A 27953-nucleotide genomic window follows, 5' to 3' on the forward strand; every position below is an offset into this window, starting at 1 on the left:
TAGTAGGTACATCCACATACTGAATCAGAAAATTGTCTTGTACACACTTAAGAAATTCATCTCCATCTAAACCTTTAACACTACGGCAGTCCCAGTCGATGCTTGGAAAGTTAAAATCCCCGACCATAACTACCCTATTATTCTTACAGATAGCTGAGATCTCCTTACAAGTTTGTTTCTCAATTTCCCTCTGACTATTGGGGATCTATAATACAATCCCAATAAGTTGATCATCCCTTTCTTATTTCTCAGTTCCACCCAAATAACTTCCGGGAATATCCTCCCTTAGCACAGCTATCCTTTATCAAAAATGCCATTCCCCCTCCTCTCTTTCCTCCCTTTCTATCCTTCTTGTAGCATTTGTATCCTGGAACATTAAGCTGCCAGTTCTGCTCATCTCCGAGCCATGTTTTCGTAATTGCTATGATATCCCAGTCCCATGTTCCTAACCATGCCCTGAGTTCATCTGCCTTCCCTGTTAGGCCCCTTGCATTGAAATAAATGCAGTTTAATTTATTAGTCCTACCTTGTCCCTGCCTGCCCTGACTCTTTGACTTACTTCTGTTCTCAGCTGTACCTATCTCAGATCGATCTCTTTCCTCGCTATCTCCCTGGGTCCCACCCCCCCACCTTGCTAGTTTAAATAGTCCCAAGCAGTTCTAGCAAATTTCCCTGCCAGTGTATTAGTCCCCTTCCAATTTAGGTGCAATCCGTCCTTCTTGTACAGGTCACTTCTACTCCAAAAGAGATTCCAAGATCCAAAAGTGTGAATCCTTCTCCCATATACCAGCTACTCAGCCATGCATTAATCTGCTCTATCCTTCTATTCCTGCCCTCACGAGCTCATAGCACCCGGAGTAATCCAGATATTACTACTAAAGGACATCCCTTTTAAGTCCTTGCCTAACTCTCTGTAATCTCCGTTCAGCATCTCTACCTTTTCCCTTCCTATGTCATTGGTTCCAATGTTGACAATGACCTCCTGCTGGCCCCTCTCACCCTTGAGAACATTCTGCACCCTCTCTAAGACATCCTTGATGGCACTAGGGAAGCAACACACCATTCTGATTTTTTGCTGCTGGCCACAGAAACATCTATCTGTACCACGGACTGGAGAGATCCCTGACACAATTGATTTCTTGGAATCCAACGTACCTCTCATTGCATTAAAGCCAGTCTCAATAGCAGAAACCTGGCTGTTCCTGCTACATTCCCCTGAGAATCCATCACCCTCTACATTTTCCAAAACAGCATACTAGTTTGAAATGGGGATAGCCACAGAAGACTCCCGACTACCTGCCTACCTCTCTTACCTTTCCTGGAGTTAACCCATCCATGTGACTGTATCTGTGACTTTTCCCCCTTCCTATAACTGCCATCCATCACATCCTCTGGCTCTTGTAAATTCCTCATTGTCTCTAACTGTCTCTCCAATCAATGCATTCAATCTGATAGGATTCGCAACCAATGGCATTTACTGCAGATATAATCCTCAGTAACCCGTAAACTCTCCCTAAATTCCCACATCTGACAAGAAGAGCATATCACTCTACTAAAGGCCATTTTTGCTTCGTTCAGTCTACAGACCGAGAAAATAGCACTGTCTTATTTCTCTACAAAACACTGCTCCAGGTTAAATTAATATTTATGGCTTATATTTTAAGTTTAATCAAGAGACATATTTCAATAAAACCTATAATCAAGAAAGAACCCACTCTACTCACTACTGCAGACTTACTCTAAGGCCATGCTTAAAATATCCACTTATCTGTTTCTGTGCTGTGACCTCTCCCAAACAGGTTCCTCTAAGATCAGTAGTGAATTTCACTGTGTTAATTTTCCCAGACGCATTCTGATTTCCAGCGATACATGAATTCAAACAGCAAAGGCAGTAACTGTGCAGGTTCACTGCTCTGTCGGTTAGCAATGTGGGTTTCTTTCTCTCTCTCTCGCCTGCAATGACCTCATCATGTGCTTCCTTTGTCTGTTCCTCTCCCTTTTAAAAGTGCTGTTGTTTTGATTTTTTTTCTCCAAAGTTCCAAAACAATGCAATAGCATATAAACAGCAATTGCTACTCGTGGAATTCATGGAAATCACCTGCAATACCTAAAATACCTCAAAAAAGGAGCAGCTGTTACAGCCAGAAATTTTTCCTGTCCTCCATCTTGGATTACAATAGACAATAGGTGCAGGAGTAGGCCATTCTGCCCTTTGAGCCAGCACCACCATTCATTATGATCATGGCTGATCATCCTCAATCAGTATCCTGTTCCTGCCTTATCCTCATAACCCTTGATTCCACTATCCTTAAGAGCTCTATCCAATACTTTCTTGAAAGTATCAAGAGACTTGGCCTCCACAGCCTTCTGGGGCAGAGCATTCCATATACCCACCACTCTCTGGGTGAAGAAGTTTCTCCTCAACTCTGTTCTAAGTGGCCTACCCCTTATTTTTAAACTGTGTCCTCTGGTTTGGGACTCACCCATCAGCGGAAACATGCTTCCTGCCTCCAGAGTGTCCAATCCTTTAATAATCTTATACGTCTCAATCAGATCCCCTCTCAGCCTTCTAAACTCAAGCGTATACAATCCCAGTCGCTCCAATCTTTTAGCATAAGATAGTCCCACCATTCCGGGAATTGATCTCGTGAACCTACGCTGCATTCCCTCAATAGCCAGAATGTCTTTCCTCAAATTTGGAGACCGAAACTGTGCACAATATTCCAGGTGCGGTCTCACCAGGGCCCTGTACAGCTGCAGAAGGACCTCTTTGCTTCTATACTCAATTCCTCTTGTTATGAAGGCCAGCATGCTATTAGCTTTCTTCACTGCCTGCTGTACCTGCATGCTTGCTTTCATTGACTGATGTACACGAACACCTAGATCTCGTTGTACTGCCCCTTTACCTAACTTGACTCCATTTAGGTAATAGTCTGCCTTCCTGTTCTTGCCACCAAAGTGGATAACCACACATTTATCCACATTAAACTGTATCTGCCACGCATCCGTCCACTCACCTAACCTGTCCAGGTCACCCTGTATTCTCCTAACATCCTCCTCACATTTCACACTGCCACCCAACTTTGTGTCATCAGCAAATTTGCTAATATCACTTTTAATACTTTCATCTATATCATTAATGTACATTGTAAAAAGCTGCGGTCCCAGCACTGATCCCTGCGGCACACCAATGGTCACCGCCTGCCATTCCGAAAGGGAGCCGTTTATCACTACTCTTTGTCTCCTGTCAGCCAACCAACTTTCAATCCATGTCAGTATTTTGCCCCTAATATCATGTGCCCTAATTCTGCTCGCTAACTTCCTATGTGGGACTTTACCAAAGGCTTTCTGAAAGTCCAGGTATACTACATCCACTGGATATCCCTTGTCCATCTTCAGAGTTACATCCTCAAAAAATTCCAGAAGATTAATCAAGCATGATTTCCCCTTCATAAATCCATGCTGACTCTGACCTATCCTGTTACTGCTATCCAGATGTGTCGTAATTTCGTCCTTTATAATTGACTCCAGCATTTTTCCCACCACTGAGGTCAGACTAACTGGTCTATAATTCTCTGTTTTCTCTCTCCCTCCTTTCTTAACAAGTGGGACAATATTAGCTACCCTCCAATCTGCAGGAACTGATCCTGAATCTATTGGAAAATGATCACCAATGCATCCACAATTCCTAGAGCCACCTCCTTCAGTACCCTGGGATGCAGACCATCAGGTCCCGGGGACTTATCAGCCTTCAGACCTAAGTCTCTCCAACACCATTTCCTGCCTAATATAAATTCCCTTCAGTTCAGGTCCTTCAGCCACTATTACATCTGGGAGATTGCTCATGTCTTCCCCAGTGAAGACAGATCTAAAGTACCAATTCAACTCTTCTGCCATTTCTTTGTTCCCTGTAATAAATTCTGTCTTCAAGGGCCAAATTTTAGTCTAAACCATTTTTTTTCTTTTCACATACCTAAAAAAGCCTTTACTATCCTCCTTTATATTTTTGGCCAGTTTACCTTCGTACCTTATTTTTCCTTTGCGTCTTTCCTTTTTAGATTAGATTAGATTAGATTACTTACAGTGTGGAAACAGGCCCTTCGGCCCAACAAGTCCACACCGACCCGCCGAAGCGCAAACCACCCATGGGCAATTTAGCATAGCCAATTCACCTAACCTGCACATTTTTGGAATGTGGGAGGAAACCGGAGCACCCGGAGGAAACCCACGCAGACACGGGGAGAATGTGCAAATTCCACACAGTCAGTCGCCTGAGGCGGGAATTGAACCCGGGTCTCTGGCGCTGTGAGGCAGCAGTGCTCGCCACTGTGCCACCGTGCCGCCCACCAGTTATCCTCTGTTGTTCTTTAAAAGCTTCTCAGTCCTCTGATTTCCCACTCATCTTTGCTATGTTATACTTTTTTCCCTTTTGTCTTTATATGGTCCTTAACTTCCCTCGTCAGCCATGGCCACCCCTGCCTCCCTTTTTGGAATGAACTGATCCTGCATCTTCTGCATTATATCCAGAAATACCTGCATTGTTGTTCCATTGCCATCCCTGCTAGGGTATTGCACCATTGAACTTTGGCCAGCTCCTCCCTCATAGCTCCACAGTTCCCCTTATTCAACTGAAATATTGTCACTTCCAATTCTACCCTCTCCCTTTCAAACTGCAGATTAAAGCTTATTGTATTGTGGTCACTACCTCCTAATGGCTCCTTTACTTCGAGGTCCCTGATCAAATCCGGTTCGTTGCACAACACCAGATCCAGAGTTGTTTTCTCCCTGGTAGGCTCCAGCACAAGCTGTTCTAAGAATCCATCTCGGACATCCTGATTCTCCCAGTCTACCTGCATGTTGAAATCCCCCATAACAACTGTAGTAATAGCTTTGCAACAGATCAATTTCAGCTCCTTATTCAACTTACACACTACATCCAGGCTACTGTTTGGGGGCCTGTAGATAACTCCCATTAGGGTCTTTCTACCCTTAGAATTTCTCAGCTCTATCCATACTGACTCTACATCCCCTGATTCAAGGGACTGAATATCATTCCTTACCAACAGGGCCACCCCCCTCTGCCAGTCAGTCTGTCCTTACAATAGCACATATAGCCTTGAATATTCATTTCCCAGGCCCTGTCCTTAGCAAAATTAACTGATTTTCATCCATTTCAGTCCGAGAAAGTTGAGACAAAATGTCATTACCTCGCTGGTGCATTCTCTGAAGTCAATTAATTTGCCACTAATCCACCATCTCCCATGTTAACTTGATATTACATAGAAATTGTGAATGATTTCCCATTAATGCACTCATTACTGACATATTTCCTAAGAGGTTTTGCCTGACTAAACCTGTGTAATGTAGGAAAGCGAGTGAACAAATATCATTCTCCCAGGACCCTGTCCCCAGTGACATTTCTTTCTGGCATTTGCCCAAATATAGTTGGGTGTAATGAGAGTTATTCAGAAAGTGTTGTTCCTGATAAGATGTAACCTCCACACGGTAAATCAATGAATTACGACAAGTTGGCATATTTGGAAACTGGCCCCCTTCTAAAGTTTGTTTATATGTTTGACTGGTTAAATTGACAGGTTAAATTGAAACAATTAACTCCTGACCTCAAGCTTAAGTTGGTATACTCTTGATACCATAAATGGCTCTGACAACTTCCATCATGCTCGTCAGGTGACATCGGGAACATTAGACAAGCAATTCAGGGATGTATTGTCTGCTACAGCAAGCAAGCTTTACAATTTTGTTTTGAGAAATTAACTGTAGCTTAAATTACTAATTGTAGGATTTTTCCAAAGCACAAAGAATCAAAAGGTCCCACTTACATTGCAGTGCATGGTCCCTTGATTAATTGCATATATTCTACTAACAGAAAAGATTTCTTTCCCCTAGTTAGTACCAGAAGCACTAAATCATAAAAATAAATGTTTGCTTTTCTGTTAGCTGTCATAATGCTTTCAATTTAAGCAGGCAGTAAGGATGGATGGATTCCAGGTAATCAAGGCTACCTTCCTGTGCAGTCTCCCAGTAAGTATTACTTTGGACTATTCTACCACCGAGGCATTATACAGTATACCATTCATATTCTGAAGGCAGGCATCTGGTGCTAAGATCAGTCTCGGGATAACATGGAATCAAAGAACAGAATAAAGCTACTTGACCTGTCATGCCTGTACACCCTCTTTGAAAGTGCACGTGTGTTTTTTTTTGCCCATAACCCCGTAAACTCTTCAACTCAAGTGCCTGCTGTATTCCCATAAAATTAATTCAAGAGTAAGCCATCAACACCTTTTTAGCTAAGGTACTCTAAGCTCATGTCCAGCAGTTGAAAATGACCAAAGAGAAAAAGAATGAAAACTTGTGACAGGGAGTTAAACATATATTATAATGCAAAGTGACAACAATACTGAAGCATGAGACATCAGAAAATCATAATCCTCCTCATGATCTGTGGTTATATCAAAATATTCTGGGCCACTTCAAATGGGTGAAATTACAAAAGTAGTTAGGCTTATTTTTGAATTCTAAATCTAAAAGCCACTTTTATCTGGCCAGAATGCTGACTTATGTACACCTTATTATAAAGAAACAGAACACAAACCTTGCCTAAGTATCAATGATACCAGACAGAGAAGTAGACAGGAAAGGGGTTGGAAATGGTGGTGATGAACAGAGGATGAGGAGAAAGAAGAGAGCGAACAGACTGGGGAAATAAGAGTGTGTTGAGAAGGATATGGCCCATAGTGAGGGGGAAAGGGAGGGGGAAGGAGATGGGGTTGAAGGAAAGGAAGTGACAGGGGAAATAATGGGGCAGTGAAACAGATGAGGAGGCATGGTTTACTAGCAATGTAATTGGATTAGTAATCCACAACCCCAAATTAATCTTCTGAGAATATCTTTGAATCCCATCGTGGCAGATGATGAAATTTGAATTCAGTAAAAAGGTAGTCTAAATGGTGAATAGGTAACCATCACCAATTGTCATAAAAACTTGTCTTTAATGGAAGGAAAACTGCTGTGTTTACCTGTTCAGGCCTATATTAATTGCAGAACCACAGCAATGTGGCTGACACTTAACGGCCCTCTGAGTAATTAGAGATAGACAATAAATGTAGACCTTGCCAGCAATAGTCCACATTGCATGAACAAATTACAAATGGACACATAGGAAATTGCCCAGCAACATTAAAAATCCAGTAAATGAAATACACAATTTTAAAGAAGTTATTGAGGAGTCAATGCATTGAAACTTTACCTTGGTCTTGAGGCTGAAGTGGCAAAAGGCAGCCTACAGTTTATGGATGGTCCTCCACAGATTTCAGCAACCTACCAATGAAGATGACCAAGGACAAGGCCAGAAAGAGCCACCATATGTGCTAGTCCTCTCATCACAGATCGCTTGGGTGTCAACAGGGATGATTGTCAAGTGGCAGGGAAATGGGGAGAGGCAGTACAGGCAGTGGAAATGTCCCATCAGGCCTGGACAACACTGCAACTAGCAAGACTGAGACGGAGTAAAAGAGAATCTTCTCCACACACAGTCTCCTCATAATCTCCATAACTAACAGACTGGTAAATTAATCATTTCCAGAGAAATCCCACTCAGTCATGTTTATAAACCTGAGAGGAGGCTGATAGATTGTCTTCCTTTCACTGTCTCTTCTTCAGCCTTGTGTACCAAAAATTATTGATAGAGTAGTTGTTTAATCTGCATTCTTTGCTTCTCTCTGAAATGTGTTAACAGTATAGCTAGTTGCTTCTTCTCTCTCATTCCCCAAAGTCTCATTGTCCAGACCACTCCAGCCTCACTTTTTAAGGGCTTCTTTTCTCTGGTCTTTGAATGGTCTTCCAATCTCTAGAAATGGCAGATATTTCTCATCCCTTATCTTGTATCGGTATCTTTTATAAATAGTTTTAATTCTATTTCTGATTATCTCTACACTTACCAGAAGGAATACTTTTTTTTCTATCCATTCTATCAAAATCACTCATCATTTGAAAACATTTCACGTCACCCACCTTAGAATACAATGGAATCTTGATCAGATAGGCTGGTGGGCTGAGGAGTGGCAGACTGAATTTCATTTAGATAAATTTGAGGTGCTGCATTTTGGAACGGCAAATCAGGGCAGGAATTACACATTTAATGGTAAGGTTCTGGGGAGTGTTGTTGAACAAAAAGGCCTTGGAGTGCAGGTTTATTGTTCCTTGAAAGTAGAGTCGCAGGTAGACAGGATAGTGAAGAAGGAATTTGGTATGCTTGCTTTTATTGATCAGTGCATTGAGAAAAGGAGTTGGGAGGTTAATATTGCAGCTGCATGGGACATTAGTTAGGCCACTTCTACATACAATTCTGGTCGCCCTGCTATACGAAGGTTGTTCTGAAACTTGAAAGGGTTCAGAAAAGACTTACAAGGATTTTGCTAGGGTTGAAGCTATAGGGCGAGGCTGAATAGACTGGGGTTACTTCCCTGGAGCGTTGGAGGGCTGAGGAGTGACCTTATAGAATAAAATCATGAGGGGCATGTGAAGGGTGAAAAGCCAATGTCTTTTCCCCAAGGTAGCAGAGTCCAAAGCTAGTGGGCATAGATTTAAGGTGAGAGGGGAAAGATTTAAAAGGGATCTAAGAGGCAACGTTTTCACGCAGAGGGTGGTGCATGTATGGAATGAGCTGCCAGAGAAAGTGGTGGAGGCTGGTGTAATTACAACATTTAAAAGGCATCTGGATGGGTATATGAATAGGAAGAGTTTAGAGGGACATGGGCCAAATGCTGGCAAATGGAACCAGATTAATTTTAAATATCTGGTCAGCATGGATGACTTGGACTGAAGGGTCTCTTTCCATGCCAAACAGCTCTATGACTCTTAAGGTTTCCTTATCCAAGAAAATGACTGTGTTTCTTGGAGGTCAATAATCTTCACCCCAGTACATCCTCAAGGTCATGTCCTAGACACAGCCATCTTCAGCTGCTTCACCAATGGACTTCCTCCAACATAAGGTCAGAAGAGGGGATATTCCATCTGGTCAGGAGTGTGATGGGATATTTCCTACTTACTTGGATGAGTGCATCTCCAATATTACTCAAAAGGCTTGACACCATCCAGGACAAAGCATGTTGCTTGATTGGCAACCCACCCACTAGCTTTAACATTCACTCCCTTCACCACCAATGCACACTGACAGCAGTGTGTACCACCTACAAGAAGGCTGTAATAACTCACCAAGGCTCCTTTAATAGTACCATTCAAATCCACATCTACTTCCTAGAAGGTTAAAGGGCAAAAGATGCATGGGAGCGTCACCACCTTTATGTTGCTTTCCAGCCACACTCCATCATTCACTGTGGCTGAAGTAAAATCTTGGAATTCATTTCCTTACACCACTATGGGTGCACCTATACCGCAAAGAATTGCAACAATTTAAGATGGCAGTTCACCACCACATTTTTCAGGACAACTGGAAATGGGCAATAAATGCTGGCCTAGCCAGCAACACTCATATCTCGTGAACAAATAAAAAGCAGCCTTAATGTGTCCAACTTTTGAACAACTGAATTCCCTGGTCCTCAGAAACAACCTGATAAATTTCCTCCTTCCTCTTTATAAAATATTAAAACTTTATCTAAAATGCAGTGAAAGTCTTTGAATGATCTCTTTGCTTTTAAATTTTATGCCTGTAGTTATAATCCTACATGGCCCATAGCTGGTTTTTTTAAACTATTTTAACAATTTTCTCCACTACCTTTAAGGATTGGAGTACAGGGTTCACCAAGGTTACTCTGCTCACTGAACTTTTCATTTATACCACAGGGTTGTCCAACAGGTGCCCTCCGGCCAGAACATGGCCCTGGAGAAGATCCTATCCAAACCACCAGCAAGCCTCCAATTACAGGAAGCAAAATTGGGGCTGGGCAAGGGAAGGAATCTAAAAAGGCAGACCTCAGAACGAGAAGAGTGGGCAAGAAGAGGATCATGTGACAGGCAGTCAGTGACACCTAGGGGGCGGGTGAGAAAATGATTCCCGGACAGTCAGCAGCACTAGAAGAATAGGCAAGATGAAACATAGAGACAAGCAGTACCAGCAGCACAGAGCATATCAAAGAGGAAAACCAAGACAGGTAGTCGGCAATATCTAGATACGCCTGGTCATGGTCACATCGGTCCATCTGCACAAGGATTTCCTGTTTATGTCTCAAGCATTCTCAGTCAGATCCACCAACGTCGAGCTGATGTTCTTTTCTGACCACTGCCTGCTGTTGAATTCACCCATTGAATGGCCGGCAGGCTGGAAAGGGAATGTGGAAGCTGGATGTGAAACTGTTGATCCCATTACATTGAGGAACTTGAAAGAGATTACACAGGTTGGACCCATGAAACACCTCTTTGAGTCTCCAGTGGACTGTTGGGAAACAATCAATGGGAACAACATGAGCTTATTTAACTTCAAAGGTGTAGAGATAGCAAGACAGAGATGGGCAAAATTGTCCAAATGCCAGTAAAGCATGCAGAATCTACTCCCACTCAGATAATAGGGATTGTTTTCAAGGAGGATATCCAGGAAGTTAACAGCCAGCAAGTCTCACTGTTTGCCTCAAAGACCTTCAAGATAATTTTCCAGCCCATGGTCTGCTCCGTGAGCAGGATCAGATGTGCTCTTGTTTTTCTTTCTTCCAGAAGGTGAAAAAGGAAAATTTAGCAGGACTGGAGTGTTTGAGTTAGGAGAGTCTGGATAAGATGGAACTTTGTTCCCTGGAGCATTGGAGGATGAGGGATGATCTTACAGAGGTTTACAAAATCATGAGATAAATAGTAAACACCTTTTTCCAAGGGTCGGGGTGTCCAAAACTAGAGGGCATATGTTTAAGATGAGAGGAGAAAGATTTAAATAGGACCTGAGGGGCAACATTTTCACACAGAGGGTGGTGCCTGTATGGAATGAGCTGCCAGAGATAATGGCAGAATTGGGTACAATCACAACATTTAAAAGTTAAAAATCACACAACATCAGGCTATAGTCCAACAGGTTTATTTGGAAGCACTAGTTTTCAGAGCGCCACTACAACCACCTAATGAAGGAGCAGCGCTCTGAAAGCTTGTACTTCCAAATAAACTTGCTGGACTATAACCTGGTGTTGTGTGATTTTTAACTTTGTCCAACCCAGTTCAACACCAAGACATGGCGAACATTTAAAAGACATTTGTACAGGCACATGAATAGAAAGGTTTAGAGGGATATGGGTCAAATGGGGGCAAATGGACTAACTCAATTTAGGATACCTAGTTAACGTGGACGAATGGGACCAAAGGGTCTGTTTCCGTGCTGTATGACTATGAGACTTTGGTGATCAGCAGCCAAAATGAATAAGATAGCTCTTGGTCCTACCCAAACAGGAAAATGAATTGCATTAGGAGATCAAGATCATAGTCTTAGATAGGATTCCTGAATATAAACTTGTAGTGATATCCTAGTATACACAACTCTGGGTGCACTTTTGACATCTTCTTGGGAAACCTCCGACATCATCTCAGTCTGACATTTTGAGGATCAGCAAATCCTTTTAGAATAGACCGTATGACATGAAACTCACAGATAACATGCCCTCCCAGTTGTGCCTGTCCTCTATCAAGGAGATCTTAGACAACAGAACATAGGAGAGGTTGGAGCAACCATGTGCTGATCAAGGCCCTCTCGTCCTTTGAGAAGAATAAACTCCTGGAAGTGATGGCTTATCGCTGAGCTGTATTCAGCTTTGTGGGAATTACAGTCACAGAGGCATAGTTGATTAGCCAGCACCTGCTGGAGATGTATGACAGTATGCTTCTGGCAGAGTGCATATGCAAATCCATGAGGAAGGGTATCATCACCCTCAACTACAAGCAGGCAGAGTGAGATTAGAAATTGGTGACCTTTCTCATCGTTGAATGTTGATTACAAAATCTTGCCTAAGGTCATTGTCAACCGGATCAGGTCTGCTCTGGGATCAGTAATTAACCACAGCCAAACCTGCAATGTACCAAGCAAGAAGATCTCTGAGAGGTTCTTACTCTCTGAGATATGATCGCCTATGTGCACGACAGGCAGGGGCAGACATCTGCTTCATTGGTATGGACCAGGAGAAGGCTTTTGACAGGATAGTGCCCACCTACATGAGGGACATACTCTCGAAAACGGTGTTTGGGGAGGGAATCTGCAATTGATTCTGACTGCTCTACACCAACATCAGTAATGCAGTCTCAATCAATAGGTGGTAATCAGAAAATTTCCTGATCATATCTGGAGTCAGGTAGGGTTGGCCACTCTCTCCAGCCTTGTTTGTATGTTAAATAGAATCTTTTGGTGAGTCCATGAGAAAGGATGTGAGCATCAGAAGGGTGATTCTTCCAGGCAGTAGAGGCCCACAGGTCAAAGATTTGCTGTTCATGGACAGCACTGCCCTTTTTCTCCTCAGATCCGCTGTCAGTGTGCAAACTCATGAGCATCTGCAATCAATTTGACTGGCCTTATAAGCCAAGGTAAATCAAGGCAACATCATGCTATTTAAGAATGAGGCTGACTAATCATTTATGCCCTTCACCATCAGGTCAGATTTTCTGAAGGTGGAAGGAATATGGTTTCGGAAGGCATGCGTCAAAACCTGGGAATCTATTACCAAGGTGAGGCAGAAACTGAGGGAGCACTACTCCTACTCTGTTGTGGGTTAAACACCTGGTCATCAGATGGGAGGTATTATCAGCACTATCACATGTGGTACAGATCTGGTCTATTCCCTGTGCCTGTGCCAAGGTAGCACATCATATAGAAAGCTCTGGATAGGATGTCCTTATTCTGACGTATATTTGTGATTGGCTGCATCAAGCTATGCGTATGAGAAAGTGTATTAGGTATGAGCAGGTTTGGAAAGAGTTAAGTTTAGGGTTGCTTGACAAAGGCTCAGCTAGCATGACTTTGTCCAGACAAGAACTTGCAGTAAACAATGAGGTGCTGAAGACAAGGGTTGTGGGTTAACAAGGTGAAAAGCATCCATTGTGTAATGCCAGATGGTTTAATCTTTATTGTTGATGCTCGCTGATTGAAATGGTCACCTAATCAACATAGATGTTGCCTTATTTGGATGCTGCTCCTTGTAACTGACTACATAATTCCTTAAGAATCTGCAGTTCGAGAGAAGACCAAGAACTCATATTTCTGTGTACATGGGTGATTGTTGTCTCTCCCTCCAGGGCCCGAAATAAAGGTGAAGGTAGAACCATACTGTGTCTCTGAGTGTTTGATTCGACTGATAAGGGGAGAGGGAAACGGAACGACACGTAGACCCTCATTATGCAAACACCAAGTGTCACTAAGTAATGAAGTCCTATCTGTCCTTGATTTTACAAAGGATGAGTCTGGTCTCATTGCCATGGAACGCTCTAAGTAGTTGCAGTATTCCATATACCTGTGTCTCATGGAAAAATGTGCAAAGGAAAACACCTTTGGCTACAAGTCTGTCAGGCAGTGGACAGTACAGAATGTCCTCAAGACCTTGCAGGAAAAGGAGAGGGTTGATCCTGTCACATGGTTACCTGAGCAGATCGTCAAAGTCATTTGACAAAATGTCTCATCATATAACTTTTCTACAAACAGCCAAGACTTGACTGGTGGTGAGAAAGACACTACTTATCAGATCGCTTATGCATGCTTGGACTTGCTTAGCTATTGCCATTGCCCCCGAAGCAACTGTGGGGAAGAAGAAGAATATTTACATCTCCTTTGAAGTGCGTCTTTATAAAGGTTTGGAGACAGATTCGTCCCGAACAGCTCTGTGACACAAGACTCTGTACTCTATGGTCTATTCACTGGGACGCAAACCAAGACAACTTTGACTGTGTCTGGAAGACCATCAATATGGTGAAAGATATTTTGTGGTCTGCCCTAAGTTTGTTAGTCTTCCAATGCAAAGAGTTAACTTCAACTGAGTGTTGCAGACTGTCACATTCTAAGGTCCAGGACTACGCGCTCAGGGACACACTAAAGCCTGGGGCAGCTGCTGTCAAGGCTTAGTGGGGATATTTATAAGGAATATTGTGGTTCTGTTCGCCGAGCTGGAAGTTTTTGTTGCAAACGTTTCGTCCCCTAGCTAGGCGACATCATCAGTGCTTGGGAGCCTCCTGCGAAGCACTTCTTTGATGTTTTCTCCGGTGTTTATAGTGGTCTGTCCCTGCCGCTTCCGGTTGTCAGTTTCAGCTGTCCGCTGTCGAATTCGACTGGGACAACACTACTATCATAGGGCAAGCCAGACAGAGAACAGCCAGGGAATTCCTAAAGGCATGGCATTCATCCACAAACTCCATCAACAAACACATCGACCTGAACCCAATATACCAACCAATACAGCGGACAGCTGAAACTGACAACCGGAAGCGGCAGGGACAGACCACTATAAACACCGGAGGAAACATCAAAGAAGCGCTTCGCAGGAGGCTCCCAAGCACTGATGATGTCGCCTAGCCAGGGGACGAAACGTTTGCAACAAAAACTTCCAGCTCGGCGAACAGAACCACAACAATGAGCACCCGAGCTACAAATCTTCGCACAAACTTTGATTTCTAAGGAATGTCAAATTCTAATATGTTTGTGTTTTTTTGGGGAGTCTCTTTCTAGTTTAGCTATGCAGCATTTTATATAATTCCAGCATAACCTGTTTGCTCTTGTATACTCTGCCTCAGTTAATGAAGGCAAATATCTCACATGTCTGTATTTATACTCCAACTGCTTTTAAATAAAAGCCAGCATGCCATTTGCCTTCCTTATTTTGTGTTAAACTTGTATGTTAGCTATATGTGATTTTAGCATGAGCACTCAGAAATCCATCTGTACTGTAGCTTTCTGCAATTGTTAATAAAACAAAGAACTGCGGATGCTGAAGATCTGAAACAAAGACAGAAATTGCCAGCAAAACTCAGCAGGTCTGGTAGCATTCATGGGGTGAAAGCAGAGTTAATGTTTTGGGTTTAGTGACTCATCAGAACTGGAGAGAATTGTGGCCCCAGCACTGAACACGATTTCACTCCTTACAGGTTGCCATCTTCAAAAGGTCCCCTTTATCCCATCACTTTATTTTCTATTAATTAGTTGATCCCCTATCTGTGCAAATTTACCACCCTAAACACCACAGGCTTCATTAAGTAATTTAATGTGTGGTGCTTTATTAAGCCTGAAAATCCAAATATTTTACATCCACTGCTTCTCCTTTATCTATCCTACTGGTTACCTCCTCAAATAATTCAAATATGTTTGTCAAGTATGATTTCTCTTTGAGAAACCATATTGATTCTGCTTGATCGTATTATGTACTCCTAAATAACCTGCTATTACATTCTTTATAGCTGAATTACAGATACTAACATTTTTGCAATAACATGTTAAGCTAACTAATAATAGTTACCTGATTTTTCATTTCCTTTCCTTGTTTAAATTAAGATGTTAAATTGGGAGTTTTCCAATCCTCTGGAACTTTTGCAGAATCTAAGGACTCTTGGAAGATTACCACTAGTACATCCACTATGTCTACAGGTACTGATTTTCATATTCTAGGATGCAAACCATTAGGTTCAGGTGACCTTTTGGTCTTTAGCGTCATTAGTTTCTCTTGCATTACTTTTCTCTCGTGATAGGTATTGTATTTATTTCCGTCTCCTCCTTTGCTCTTTAATTATTTATTAATTTTGTATTAGTATTTCACTGATGCAAACAATTTATTCAACTCCTCTGCCAATCCTTCCCAAGATTACTGGGAGACGAGAAAGGAAATAGCTGGGGCCCTGACAGATATCTTTGTGGTATCCTTAAATGCAAGTGAGGTGCCGGAGGACTGGAAGGTTGCTCATGTTGTCCCCCTGTACAAGAAGGGTAGTAGGGATAGCCCGGGTAATTACAGACCAGTGAGCCTGACGGCGGTAGTGGGAAAGTTGCTGGAGAGGATACTGAGGGATAGGATCTATTTATATTTAGAAAAGAATGGGCTTATCATTGATAGGCAACATGGTTTTGCGCAGGGGAGATCGTGCCTTACCAACTTAATAGATTTCTTTGAGGAAGTGACCAAGTTGATAGATGAAGGAAAGACTGTTGATGTCATATACATGGACTTTAGTAAGGCATTTTATAAGGTTCCCCATACTGGACTAATGGAGAAGGTGAAGTCACATGGTGTGCAGGGTGTTCTAGCTAGGTAGATAAAGAACTGGTTGAGCAACAGGAGACAGAGTAGTAGTTGAAGGGAATTTCTCGAAATGGAGAAAGGTGACCAGTGGTGTTCCATAGGGATCAGTGTTGGGGCCACTGTTGTTTGTAATACACATAAATGATCTGGAAGAGGGCACTGTTGGTATGATCAGCATGTTTTCAGATGACATGAAGATTGGTGGAGTAGCAGAAAGCATAAGGGACTGTCAAAGAATACAGGAGGACATAGATAGACTGGAGAGTTGGGCGGAAAAGTGGCAGATGGATTTCAATCCAGACAAATGTGAGGTGATGCATTTAGACAAGACTAATTCTAGAGCAAATTATACAATGAACAGAAGAGCCTTGGGAAAAGTTGATGGGCAGAGAGATCTGGGAGTACAGGTCCATTGTACCCTGAAGGTTGCTGCACAGGTGAATAGAGTGATCAAGAAGGCATATAGTATGCTTGCCTTCATTGGACGGGGTATTGACTATAAGAGCTGGCAAGTCATGTTAAAATTATACAAGACATTGGTTCGGCTGCATTTAGAATACTGTGTACAGTTCTGGCTGCCACATTACCAAAAGGATGTGGATACTTTGGAGAGGGCAAGGTTTGTGAAGGTTTGTAGCCCAGGTTGTCCTGGATGGGGTTCCTGTTCAGGAAATGACATCACCACAAACCCCAGGAATCCCATGCAGGACAAACATATAAATAGAAAGCAGGAGACAACAGCTTCGCTTCACTTGGAGGTCGCCACTGATGATGTTACCTAGCCAGGTAATGAAACATCTGGATATCAAACCTACAGCTCAGTGAGCAAAGCTACACTCTAAACTTTGGAGAGGGTGCAGAGAAGGTTTACGAGGATGTTGCCTGGTATGGAAGGTGCTAGCTATGAAGAGAGGTTGAGTAGGTTAGGTTTACAAAATCATGAAGGGAATAGACAGGGTGGATAGAGACAAGCTCTTTCCCAGGGTGAAGGATTCAATAATGAGAGGTCACGCTTTCAATGTTAAGAGGTGGAAGGTTTAAGGGGAATACATGCGGCAAGTACTTCACACAGAGGGTGGTGGGAGTCTGGAACGCGTTGCCAGCAAAGGTGATGGAGGCAGGCACGGTAGATTCATTTAAGATGCATCTGGACAGATGCATGAGTAGGTGGGGAGCAAAGGGATATAGATGCTTAGGAATTGATCGACAGGTTTAGACAGTACATTTGATGTTAAGAGGTGGAAGGTTTAAGGGGGATACATGCGGCAAGTACTTCACAGAGGGTGGTGGGAGTCTGGAACGCGTTGCCAGCAAAGGTGATGGAGGCAGGCAAGGTAGATTCATTTAAGATGCATCTGGACAGATGCATGAGTAGGTGGGGAGCAAAGGGATATAGATGCTTAGGAATTGATCGACAGGTTTAGACAGTACATTTGGATCTGCTCAGGCTTGGAGGGCCAAAGGCCCTGTTCCTGGGCTGTAAATTTTCTTTGTTCTATTACTTGCCCAGCCTAATTCACAAAAAGGCATATGTTAACTTTGACCCCCGCCTTTTTATATATTTAAAGAAGCTCTTGCTGGCCACCTCAAACTACCGTCAAGGTTTAGCTCCTCCTTTCCAGAGTGTGGAAGCAAGCTATTTGGCCCATCACATCCCCATCAACCCTCCACAGAGTATCCCACTCAAACCCACCTCCCTATCCTATCCCTGTAGCTCCATATTTCCCATGGCTAATTCACCTAACCTGCACATCCCTGGGCACTATGGGCAATTTAACACGACCAATCTACCTGACCTGTATATCTTTGGATTGTGGGAGGAAACTGGAGCACTCGGATAAAACTTATACAGACAGGGGAAGAATGTGCAAACTCCACAGTCACCCGAGGGTGAAGTTGAACCTCAGTCCTTGGTGCTGAGAGGCAGCAGTGCTAACCACTGAGCCACTGTACTCCCCTTATCTTTTTAAATGTTGTCAATGGTTTTTGTTCCCACAGAATACATTGTTACCACATTAAGCCAAGCCATTTAACTCATCAAATCCATACAAGCAAGTCTAACCCCACCTTTCTGTTTAATTTTCAAATACTCTTTTTCTTCTTTCTAGGCAACTAAACAGTTCCATTTTAAAATAATTTAATCTGAAAAATACTTATCTGTTCCCTTTTTTGTTGTTTTTCTCAGATTTTATTCAATATATTTTCCATTGGCATGCAGGAATTTCCCCTTGTTTTCATTGCATTCCCTTTGTTACAATTCCATTATTGATCATTCTTTTTACCTGTTTTTGAATTCAGTCTGAAGAATTTTCCATCAGATAATAGTATAAATGATAAGTGAGAATTTTTTCCTGAATCCTGATCTGTTGCTTGCACTTTTCCAACCAGGCCCTGAGGAATGGGGCTTTCTTCAATTGTGAAAAAGTACAAATTTTGTGTGAAAAGAGGAGGATTATCATTTTCATCCATAACATTAACGATTACAGATGCAATAGCACTTTGTTTTAAGTGCTCCTTTGGATTTGTGGCAAACACTTTAAAGCTATAGCTATGCTTCTTTTCATAGTCCAGAGCTTTATGAATGTAAATCCAGCCACTAGCAGCATGGATGCCAAATGTTAATGAATCCAAGTTTTGCTGAAGTGAGTAAACCAAGCCTGAGGCCACCTTAGAATCCTGCATGTGAGCATGAACTTGTAAAATTCTCATATTAAATGGCGCAGCCTCACTGACTTCAACTTCATAAATTAATGTTTCAAATGTCAAATTACCATCCAAATGGTCAACATTTACTAATAACATGAACACAGTGCTCAGAGGTTGGGCTCCATGGTCACTTGCTAGAATATGTATACTGTATTGTTTTTTCTTTGAGAAAACAGTCCTGTTCAGATAAAGTGTTCCATGTACGTAATCAATGCTAAAAGTTTGTTCATAGTCATTCTGTAGACTGTACATGATTATTCCATTTAATCCACTGTCTTTATCTTCAGCATGAGCAATGTAGAGGACTGTTCCTGGCAAGGTATTTTTTGAAATAGTAATAATTTCAGATTCTTGATGGAAAGCTGGTGCATTATCATTGACATCAATAATTGTTATGTTGACCTGTACATAACTGTAGACAGGAGAGCTGCTAGTTTGAGACTCAATAGTAAGCATCACAAAAGGTTGGGCTTCATGATCTAACTGCTTATTACTTCTGATGAGACCAGATTTAGATTCAATAGAAAAATAGCCATTTGGATCACCAGAGGAAATTCTGTACTTCAGTTCTAGAGAATCTGAAAACAGGGGGAAAAAAAAGTTTTAAAAAATTAAATATAATCCATACAAGCACATATGTTAACTTCTCCAATATCACTGTATTTTTCAGTAATTAGCAGTGGTTGTCAGGCACACATTAATAAGTGATTTCATTCTTTGATAAAAGCATACAGTAAACCCTCTTCAATCTAGAACGTGTTCAGACCATTTGATATCTTCAAACTTTCCACACAGTCTTTAAATATGTATTCCAAATACTACCTTCGCAGATTTTTAGATGCTGAGTTATGCTAAGAAAATCTGTGACATAAAGAATGCTCTGCATTCCTCATCAATAATCACAATATTCAGCTATGGCCTGAAACATGGATCTGAATTTTTGCTTCTGGATTGGTTAACGGATTTCAGGAAGTTTCCCACTTGCTGCACCTACAATTGGAACAAGTACCTCAAAGGATAGGGTCTTCATTCTAGTGAAGGGGGATGGAGGCACTTATGCCACTTCAGAATCAGACTGGAGGTGGACACAGAGCTGCCATGCACTAAGGCAGACTGGTTAGAGGGCGCACTGTTCTGACCGCTTGCTTAAACATTAGTCCCTTTAGAGAAGATTTGTAGCTCAGGTTGTACATTTGCTCTGCTGAGCTGATAGAGGTTTCTATCGTTTCGTCACCATGCTAGGTAACATCATCAGTGAGCCTCCAATGAAGCATTGTTTTTGTGTCCTGGTTGCTGTTGAGTGTCTTGGTCTGTGGTGGTGGGTGATATCACTTCCAGTTCTTTTTCTGAGGTTGGTAAACAGGTTCCAAATCGATAATGATTGTTAATGGCGTTCCAGTTTGAATGCCAGGTCTCTAAGAATTCCTGTGCTCATGTACACGAGCACCAACTAGTCACCAAAAGACACAACCAACTATCACTACTATCCATACACACAGAAAGAGGGACAAGTTTGACTGGGACAATACATCCATCGTGGGACAGGCTAAACAAAGACACACATGGGAATTCCTAGAGGCCTGGCATTCAAACCGCAACTCCATTAACAAATATATAGATTTGGACCCAATTTACCAACCTATCAGAAAAAGAACCAATATCACCCACCACACCAGACCAAAAGACATAAATAGCAAGGGGGACATAACACCAGCGCTCTCCGGAGGCTCACTGATGATGTTACCTAGCATGGTGACAAAACATCAGAGAACAAATCTACCAGCTCAGCAAACAAATGTACAACTTGATTAGTGCTTTTAGTCCTCATACACTGACACCCCTCATCCTCTCCCCACAGGCCTCCAATTTCCTACTTTAACTCAAGACCTCAAAACATCAGGGCTCCTCAATCACTTTCCATTGATTTAAGGCTTTAAAAAGAACAGCAAGCATAGTTCTGTCTGATCTCTACTTCCTACGTTATACCTGCACTCTTTCCAACATTGTAAACTGTGACACTGCTCAGTGACTCCTCGTGGTAACTTACAGCTGAGGCAGAAGTCCAGATTTCTGAGGAGGCCCAGAGAACTCCCATAATCCCTGGTCCGAGGAAGAAAGTTATAAACATTGGGAATAGGAGCAGTAATATGCCATTCAATACCACATACGTTCTCTGCATTCAGTAAGATAGTAGTGATCTTCCACGACAGCCACAACTTCCTACAGTGGCTTCATTACTCTTCATTAAAGTAAGTAAAGTGATTTAAAGGTTTAAGGTTAAGGCAAAGGGGGATTAGAAAGAGACAGACAGCTTGGGTAAGCATAATGTCCCTGAGAAAGAGGGGATTCTGGACTTTTCTCATGACCCAGCTGAGTCCATGCGCAGTACAGTCACCAGCCACATGAACTGGAACTTTGGTGTCAGAGTTAGAGTAGCAGCTCTGAGATGCATCTGTGAGAGACAGAACTATGTGGATAGCATATTCAGAGAAGTGGTCACACCACAAGACAGAGACAAACAGACAGACAGGGAATGGACGACTGTCAGGCAGTCCCAGCTAAACAGGAAGGAAATGCAGCAGTTCCCAGAGATTCCACTCACTAACCAGTTTTCCATTCTGGGTATCAGTGAAACAAATGGATGCTTGGAGTGCAGCACAGGTGATGTACAAGGGGATTCTTTAGTTATAGAAACAGAGGTGTTTCTTTGGCTGCAACTTGACTCCAGGATGGTTTGTTGTCTCCCTTGGTGTTGGGATCAGGAGTGTCAGAATAACTGCAGGACATTCTTCCTCGGGAAGGTGAACAGTCTACATTGACACTAACAGCATTGGTAGGAAGGGAGATGTGGTCCTGCAATCAAAATTTAGAAAGCTAATTAGAAAATTACCAAGCAAGATCTCTAAAACAGTAATCTCTGGCTTACTCCCAGTAGCACGTGAGAGTACAGAAATTGGACAGTAAGACAGCCAAATGTGTGGCTCAAAAGATGGTGCGGGATGGAGGACTTTAGATTCCTGGGACACTAAGACTGACCCTATGAAGACAACAGTATAAGCAAACAGGTTGTATCTGAATAGAGCTAGAGCAGTGTTCCTTGTGGGGTGTTCTGCCAGTGTTGTCAGGTAGGTTTAAGCGAACTCTTTAGGGGTAGGGGAACAGAGAGAATATTTGAAAGTAATAACAGGGTACACAAAATGCTAGGATTATAATAGACAATAATAAGTTAATAGATGGAGTTTTCTTTCATTCATTCATCATGTGGTCATTGTTGGCCAGGCCAGCATATATTGCCTGTCCCTTGAGAAGGTGGTGGTGAGCTACCTTCTTGAATCTTTGCAACCGTTGCGTTATGGGTTAACTCACACTGCAATTAGGGAGAGGCTTCTGGGATTTTGACCCAGTAAAAAAAAAATTGAATAGCAATATATCTCTGAGTCAGTATGGTAAATGGCTTGATCGGGGACTTGCAGATGGTGGTGTTTCCCTGTATCTGCTGCCCTTGTCTTTCTAGATAGAAGTGGTTGTGGGTTTGGAAGGTGCTGTCTAAGGATCTCTGGTGAATTTCTGTGTGCATCTTGTAGATAGTACACGCTGTTGCTGTTGAATTTGGCAAATGGAGGGAATGCATGTTTGTGGGTAATGTGTCAATCAAGCAGCTACTTTGTCCTGGTTTTGGAAGTCCATAGACCCCTGAAGGTGTCAGCGCAGCTAGACAGGGTGGTGAAGGCGGCATATGGGGCATTTGCCTTCATGTGCTGAGGCACAGAACATAGGAGCTCAGAAGTCTTGTAATGATTCTAAAAACATTGGTTGGGCCACATATGGAATAATGTGTGCAGTTCTGTTTGCCTCACTATCAAAAGGACATGATTGCATTGGAGGATGCAGAGTAAAGTCATCAGGAGGTCTCAGTTATGAGGACAAACTCAATAGGTTTGGTTTTGTTTTCCTTGGAGCACAGGAAGCTGAGGGGAAGGGGATCTGATTGAGGTACTCAAAATTATGAGAGGTATAGTTGGGGTAGATTGTGAGAATCTTTTCTCCCATGGCAGATGTGTCTAAGACCACAGCGCATAAATTTAAAGTGAGAAGTAGTTTAGAGGGGATCTGAAGAAACTTTTTTTCATCCACAGCATAATTGAAATGTGGAACATGCTGCTTGAGAGGGTAGTGGAGGTAGGTATTCTCACAATATTTAAGAAGCATTTGGATGAGCATTTAAAATGTTGGGGCATAGTAGACTATAGACCAAGCGGAGATAAATGGGATGAGTACAGTTTGGTGCATGTTGGTCATCATAGATATGGTGGACCAAATGGTCTGTTTTTGTGCTGTATGACTATGAATTTCTTATTTCCGTTTCTTCTGTCTCTACTTCTAAGGGACCCATCCACTCTTGATGATCGCTTTACTTTTACATACATGTCAAAGCTTATGTCCCTTGGCAGCTTATTCTGATGTCCTATTTTCTCTATCAGTTTTTCATTCATTTAAATTACAACATAGAAACAGAGGGGAGTCCAGGGCCTGGTAAGAGTGAGTAAATTACGATGAATAATATCACCAGTGAAAAAGTACCAGAGAAACTTTAAAAGGCCAAATCTAACAAATCCCCAGTTTCTGATAATCTACACCTGTGGCCTCTAAAAGATTAACTGCAGAGATATTTGGTACAGTGGTTATAAATTTCCAGACCTCCATAATGGCCACAACAAATTATAAGTCAATAAATGGGATATGCTGTCCAGGGGGAGAGGAAGAGATAGAAATCAGGGAATTACAAGACAGTTAACCTGACATCAGTCATTATTAAGGCATCATTAAGGAAGTCCTAACAACATAGTATGATCAGGCATTGTTAACATTGGTTATTAAAAGAGAAACGGTGTTTGAAGAATTTATTAGGGATTTTTGAGGATGTAAGTAGGGAGGTAAATGAAACAGAACCAGTAGATGTGGTATACTTGGAATTCCAAAAGGCATTCAGGTGCTATGCATTAACATAATCAAGAAGTTCAGGGCTTTTGAAGTTAGGGTAATACATAGCAAGAGGACTGGTTAATGGACAAAACTTGAAAAATAGGAACAAACAGGACCTTTTCAAGCTGGCAGCCTATAACTTATGGTGTGTCACAAGTACCAGTGTTGTGATCTGGCATTTAAAATCTGTACTAATGACATAGACAAAGAAATAGAAATTAATATATCTATGTTTGCTAATGATACAAAGGTAGGCGGGAATGGAAACATAAAAATGCTGCAAAGAGATGTAGACAGGTTAGGCGAGTGGCCAAAATGGTGGCTGCTGGAGTGCCACTTAAGAAAGTGCATGAATTTTCATTTTAGCTCGAAGAATAGAAAAGCATAACTTTTTTTGAAAGGCGTGAAATCTTTAAACACTAATGTCCAGAGAAATTTGTGGAACACAAGTTATCAAGCAGGCACAGAAAATAGCAAGTATAGGGGGAATTCAGTAGAGTGCATACCTCCACCATACTATGTTAACTCAATGCTGTTACAATTTTCTTGCACTTTCCTGCTTGTTGATGGTTTGCAACTACAAAACTGTAAAAAAAGAGATCCTTATTACTAAGAATTTCTATCTCACTGAGGAGGCTTCAGACTAGTTTGTATCCAATAATCTACTCTAAGAGCTCTGATCACATTTTGACAGCTATGACAAAGTGTATCACAGTAGTGAGACAAACCACAATATTCTAAATCAAACAACACACGCCTTTCTAAAAGATAGCCAATTTGTACCCCATTTCCTAATGTTAATGGATGGATCTTCTAAGAAATTCCAGGATCTGGATCCATATGCACAACTTCTTTAAAAACTAAATCAGTTCTTTCTTGGGTTGCGTATCAAATTGCAGTGAAATCCTCTATCGGTTTTTAGAAATGTTGTTTAGAGACTAACATTGAAATTTACAATTCTTTCGAACCTTGGAGCTTATTATTTGTTTTGGAACCACAATGGAACACCCAAGTTATAGCGCAGAAACAGTTAATAGATGAATAAATAGGGACAAAAATATTACCTCCACCTAGTCTTAAGTAGGGACACTAATGAGGAAGGCAAATGGTATCTGGGTCTGTAATCAAAGGGGACTGAGATAGAAAAGCAAGGCTTGCTACAACAGGACAGAGCTTTAGGAAGATCACATCTGGAATAATGTGTGCAGCTCTGGCATCCAAATTTAAAGAACACTACACTTGCATTGCAGGACGTATTGCAATGAGTCACAAGGCTGGATAAGAAAGCTGTCCTGTGATGACAGGCTGAATAAGTATGGTCTATATTCTCTGGAATTTAGAAGAATGATAGACAATTTAATTAAAACAAACACGATTTCGAAGAGACTTTACAGGATACACACAGACATTGGCCACAATTAGTTCTTTTCACAAGAAGTGTGGGGTTGGGCATCTTTAAGGGCAGTAATCCCTGGCTCCCACCAGCAAGAAAACCTACCAGTTAAGCAGCAATCCAACACTCGACTGTTGACTAAAAGAGCTTCTCAAGCTATTAAGTACTGCAGCTGAGACGTCCTGTTCCACAAAAAATTGCCTGCCAGATACCTGCAATCACTAGAAGCAGGCTCAACAGGATATTTATTCAACATTTTACTCTTAATTTTATATGTTCATGTGGAAAAGCCTCTTCGTTTAATAGAGTACAAGCTAACCTCTACAGTTAGCCACAGTTTGAGACTATTTTCTGTAGAATTTTCATTCCTTACCAAAATGTTTAATTATTGCAAATTATTACTGAATTATTTAAATGGTTTCTATTGCCTATCTACCATATTTTTAACTCAGTATCCCAATCAACATTACACTTATTCAACATAGGCTGCTCTCCAGACTTAATACCCTAGTTTTGGACTTAACTAAATTATTCCCTATAAAATTCATTATAATCAACCTTTTCCATTACCTTATTAAAGTTGACGGTCTAAAAATAAAATAACCTGCTTCCTCATTGGTTCATTGATATACTGAACTAGAAAACTATCTTGAACGAATTACATTAATTCCTCCTCCCTAACACTACTATTAACAGATTTGAACTGCCCATTTTATATAAAATTCCACACGATTACAGTATTATCCAAGTTAAATGCACTTTTAATTTCTTGATTTAAACTCTGTTCAACAGCATGACTACTGTTAAGCAGCCAGTAAACTATAAACATCATTGCTTTTTGCCCATTCTTGGTTTTTTGCTCCATCTAAACAGATTCTCCATAACAAGATTCTTCCTCTCTACTTTCCTTTTCCCATTCTTTATTATTAAAGTAACTATCGCCCACTTGTCCATTTTGCGTCTCCTCCCTGATAATTAAGAATTTTGGAATATTGAATTCTGAGCCTTGGTTAATCTATAATCACATCGCCGTAACAAGTACTAAAACAAATTCCTTAATACAGTAGCACCTCGACATACGAACGACCCCGTTCACGTACAAATCGGTTTGCGAACAGGATTGTATGTAAAATTTTGCTTCGACGTACGTTCGAATTTCAATGTACGAACAAAGGTATGAATGCAAAAAGCCTTTGTGCGACCACGTGGTTTCATTGTTCTGCTTTGCTACCCGCTTGTTGAACGCAAAAGCTCTCGAGCCCCGCGTGGTCTAATTCAATTCATCTTTGGCGTGTGCACTGTGAACAGCCGTCCAAGCATTCTTACGCTATCCGAACAATGGGAAAAATTGATTCAATTCGCGAACTGGTCCCGGAACGGATTAAATTCGTAAGCTGAGGCACTACTGTATTTATCTATTCTTTAATTCATCTATTAACTTAGGAATTCTTCACACTAATATATTGGGCCTTTAGGTATTTTTGTTATTATTCCCTGATGTCACCTTAATTGCTAACATTCTAATATCATTGTCAAACTCTCCAACCGCACCATGGCCCATGCTACACATCAGTGCTCTGTTTGACAGCAACTGCTTTTGAAATTACCTTTTCCCAAATCCCTCCATCCCTCCTTTCATTAGTTTTAAGTTATTGCCCTAGTTATTCAACTAACAAGAATGCTAATATTAGCCAAATTTAAAATTGAGCCCAACCCAATTAAGCAACTCTCTCTTTCTTCAGGACCAGTGTCAGTACCTCATGGGCCAAAACTCCTGCTTTGTCCACCATGTTTTGGTTACACATATTCAACTATGTCACTTGTTTTGCCTTTCATCAATTTTATTAATCTCAGGTAAGAATCTAGAAGTTATTACATATGAATGTTTGATTGTTAATTTTGATTGTAATTGAGTCACAAATAAGTAGAATGGATGGCTTTGAGGTATGTAGAGAAGAGGTGTTGGAAATCCTGGAAAAGGTGAAAATAGATAAGTCCCCTGGGCCTGATGGCATTTATCCTAGGATTCTCTGGGAAGCAAGGGAGGAGATTGCAGAGCCATTGGCCTTGATTTTTATGTCCTCTTTGTCTACAGGAGTAGTGCCAGAAGACTGGAGGATAGCAAATGTGGTTCCCTTGTTCAAAAAGGGGAGTAGGGATAACCCTAGTAACTATAGGCCAGTGAGTCTCACTTATGTTGTGGGCAAAGTCTTAGAGAGAATTGTAAGGGATAGGATTTATGCACATCTGGATAGGAATAATGTGATCAAGGATAGTCAGCATGGTTTTGTGAAGGGCAAGTCGTGCCTCACAAACCTTATTGAATTCTTTGAAAAGGTGACGAAGGAGGTTGATGAGAGGAAAGCGGTAGATGTGGTATATATGGATTTTAGTAAGGCATTTGATAAGGTTCCCCATGGTAGGCTACTGCAGAAAATACGGAGATATGGCATTGAGGATGAGTTGGAGGTTTGGATTAGGAATTGGCTGGATGGAAGAAGACAGAGGGTAGTAGTTGATGGCAAACTTTCTTCATGGAGTGCCGTCACTAGCGGTGTTCCGCAAGGATCTGTTTTGGGACCATTGCTGTTTGTCATTTTTATAAATGACATGGAAGAGGGGTTAGAAGGTTGGGTAAGCAAGTTTGCGGATGA

At 41.6% G+C, this 27953-nt stretch overlaps 1 protein-coding gene across 6 annotated transcripts in view; it reads right to left on the bottom strand.

The window, feature by feature from the left end:
• Positions 1–27953, bottom strand: part of dchs2 (dachsous cadherin-related 2) — a 141082-nt gene that overhangs the window by 92803 nt on the left and 20326 nt on the right. For all 6 annotated transcript variants that reach the window (XM_043700198.1, XM_043700192.1, XM_043700206.1 and 3 more), the window contains exon 5: positions 18500–19501. In XM_043700198.1, the coding sequence (XP_043556133.1) occupies positions 18500–19501 (1002 nt within the window). The remainder of the gene's footprint in view (positions 1–18499; positions 19502–27953) is intronic.

The sequence above is a fragment of the Chiloscyllium plagiosum genome, chromosome 1 (genome assembly GCF_004010195.1).
Source record: "Chiloscyllium plagiosum isolate BGI_BamShark_2017 chromosome 1, ASM401019v2, whole genome shotgun sequence".
Classification (NCBI taxonomy): Eukaryota; Metazoa; Chordata; class Chondrichthyes; order Orectolobiformes; family Hemiscylliidae; genus Chiloscyllium; species Chiloscyllium plagiosum.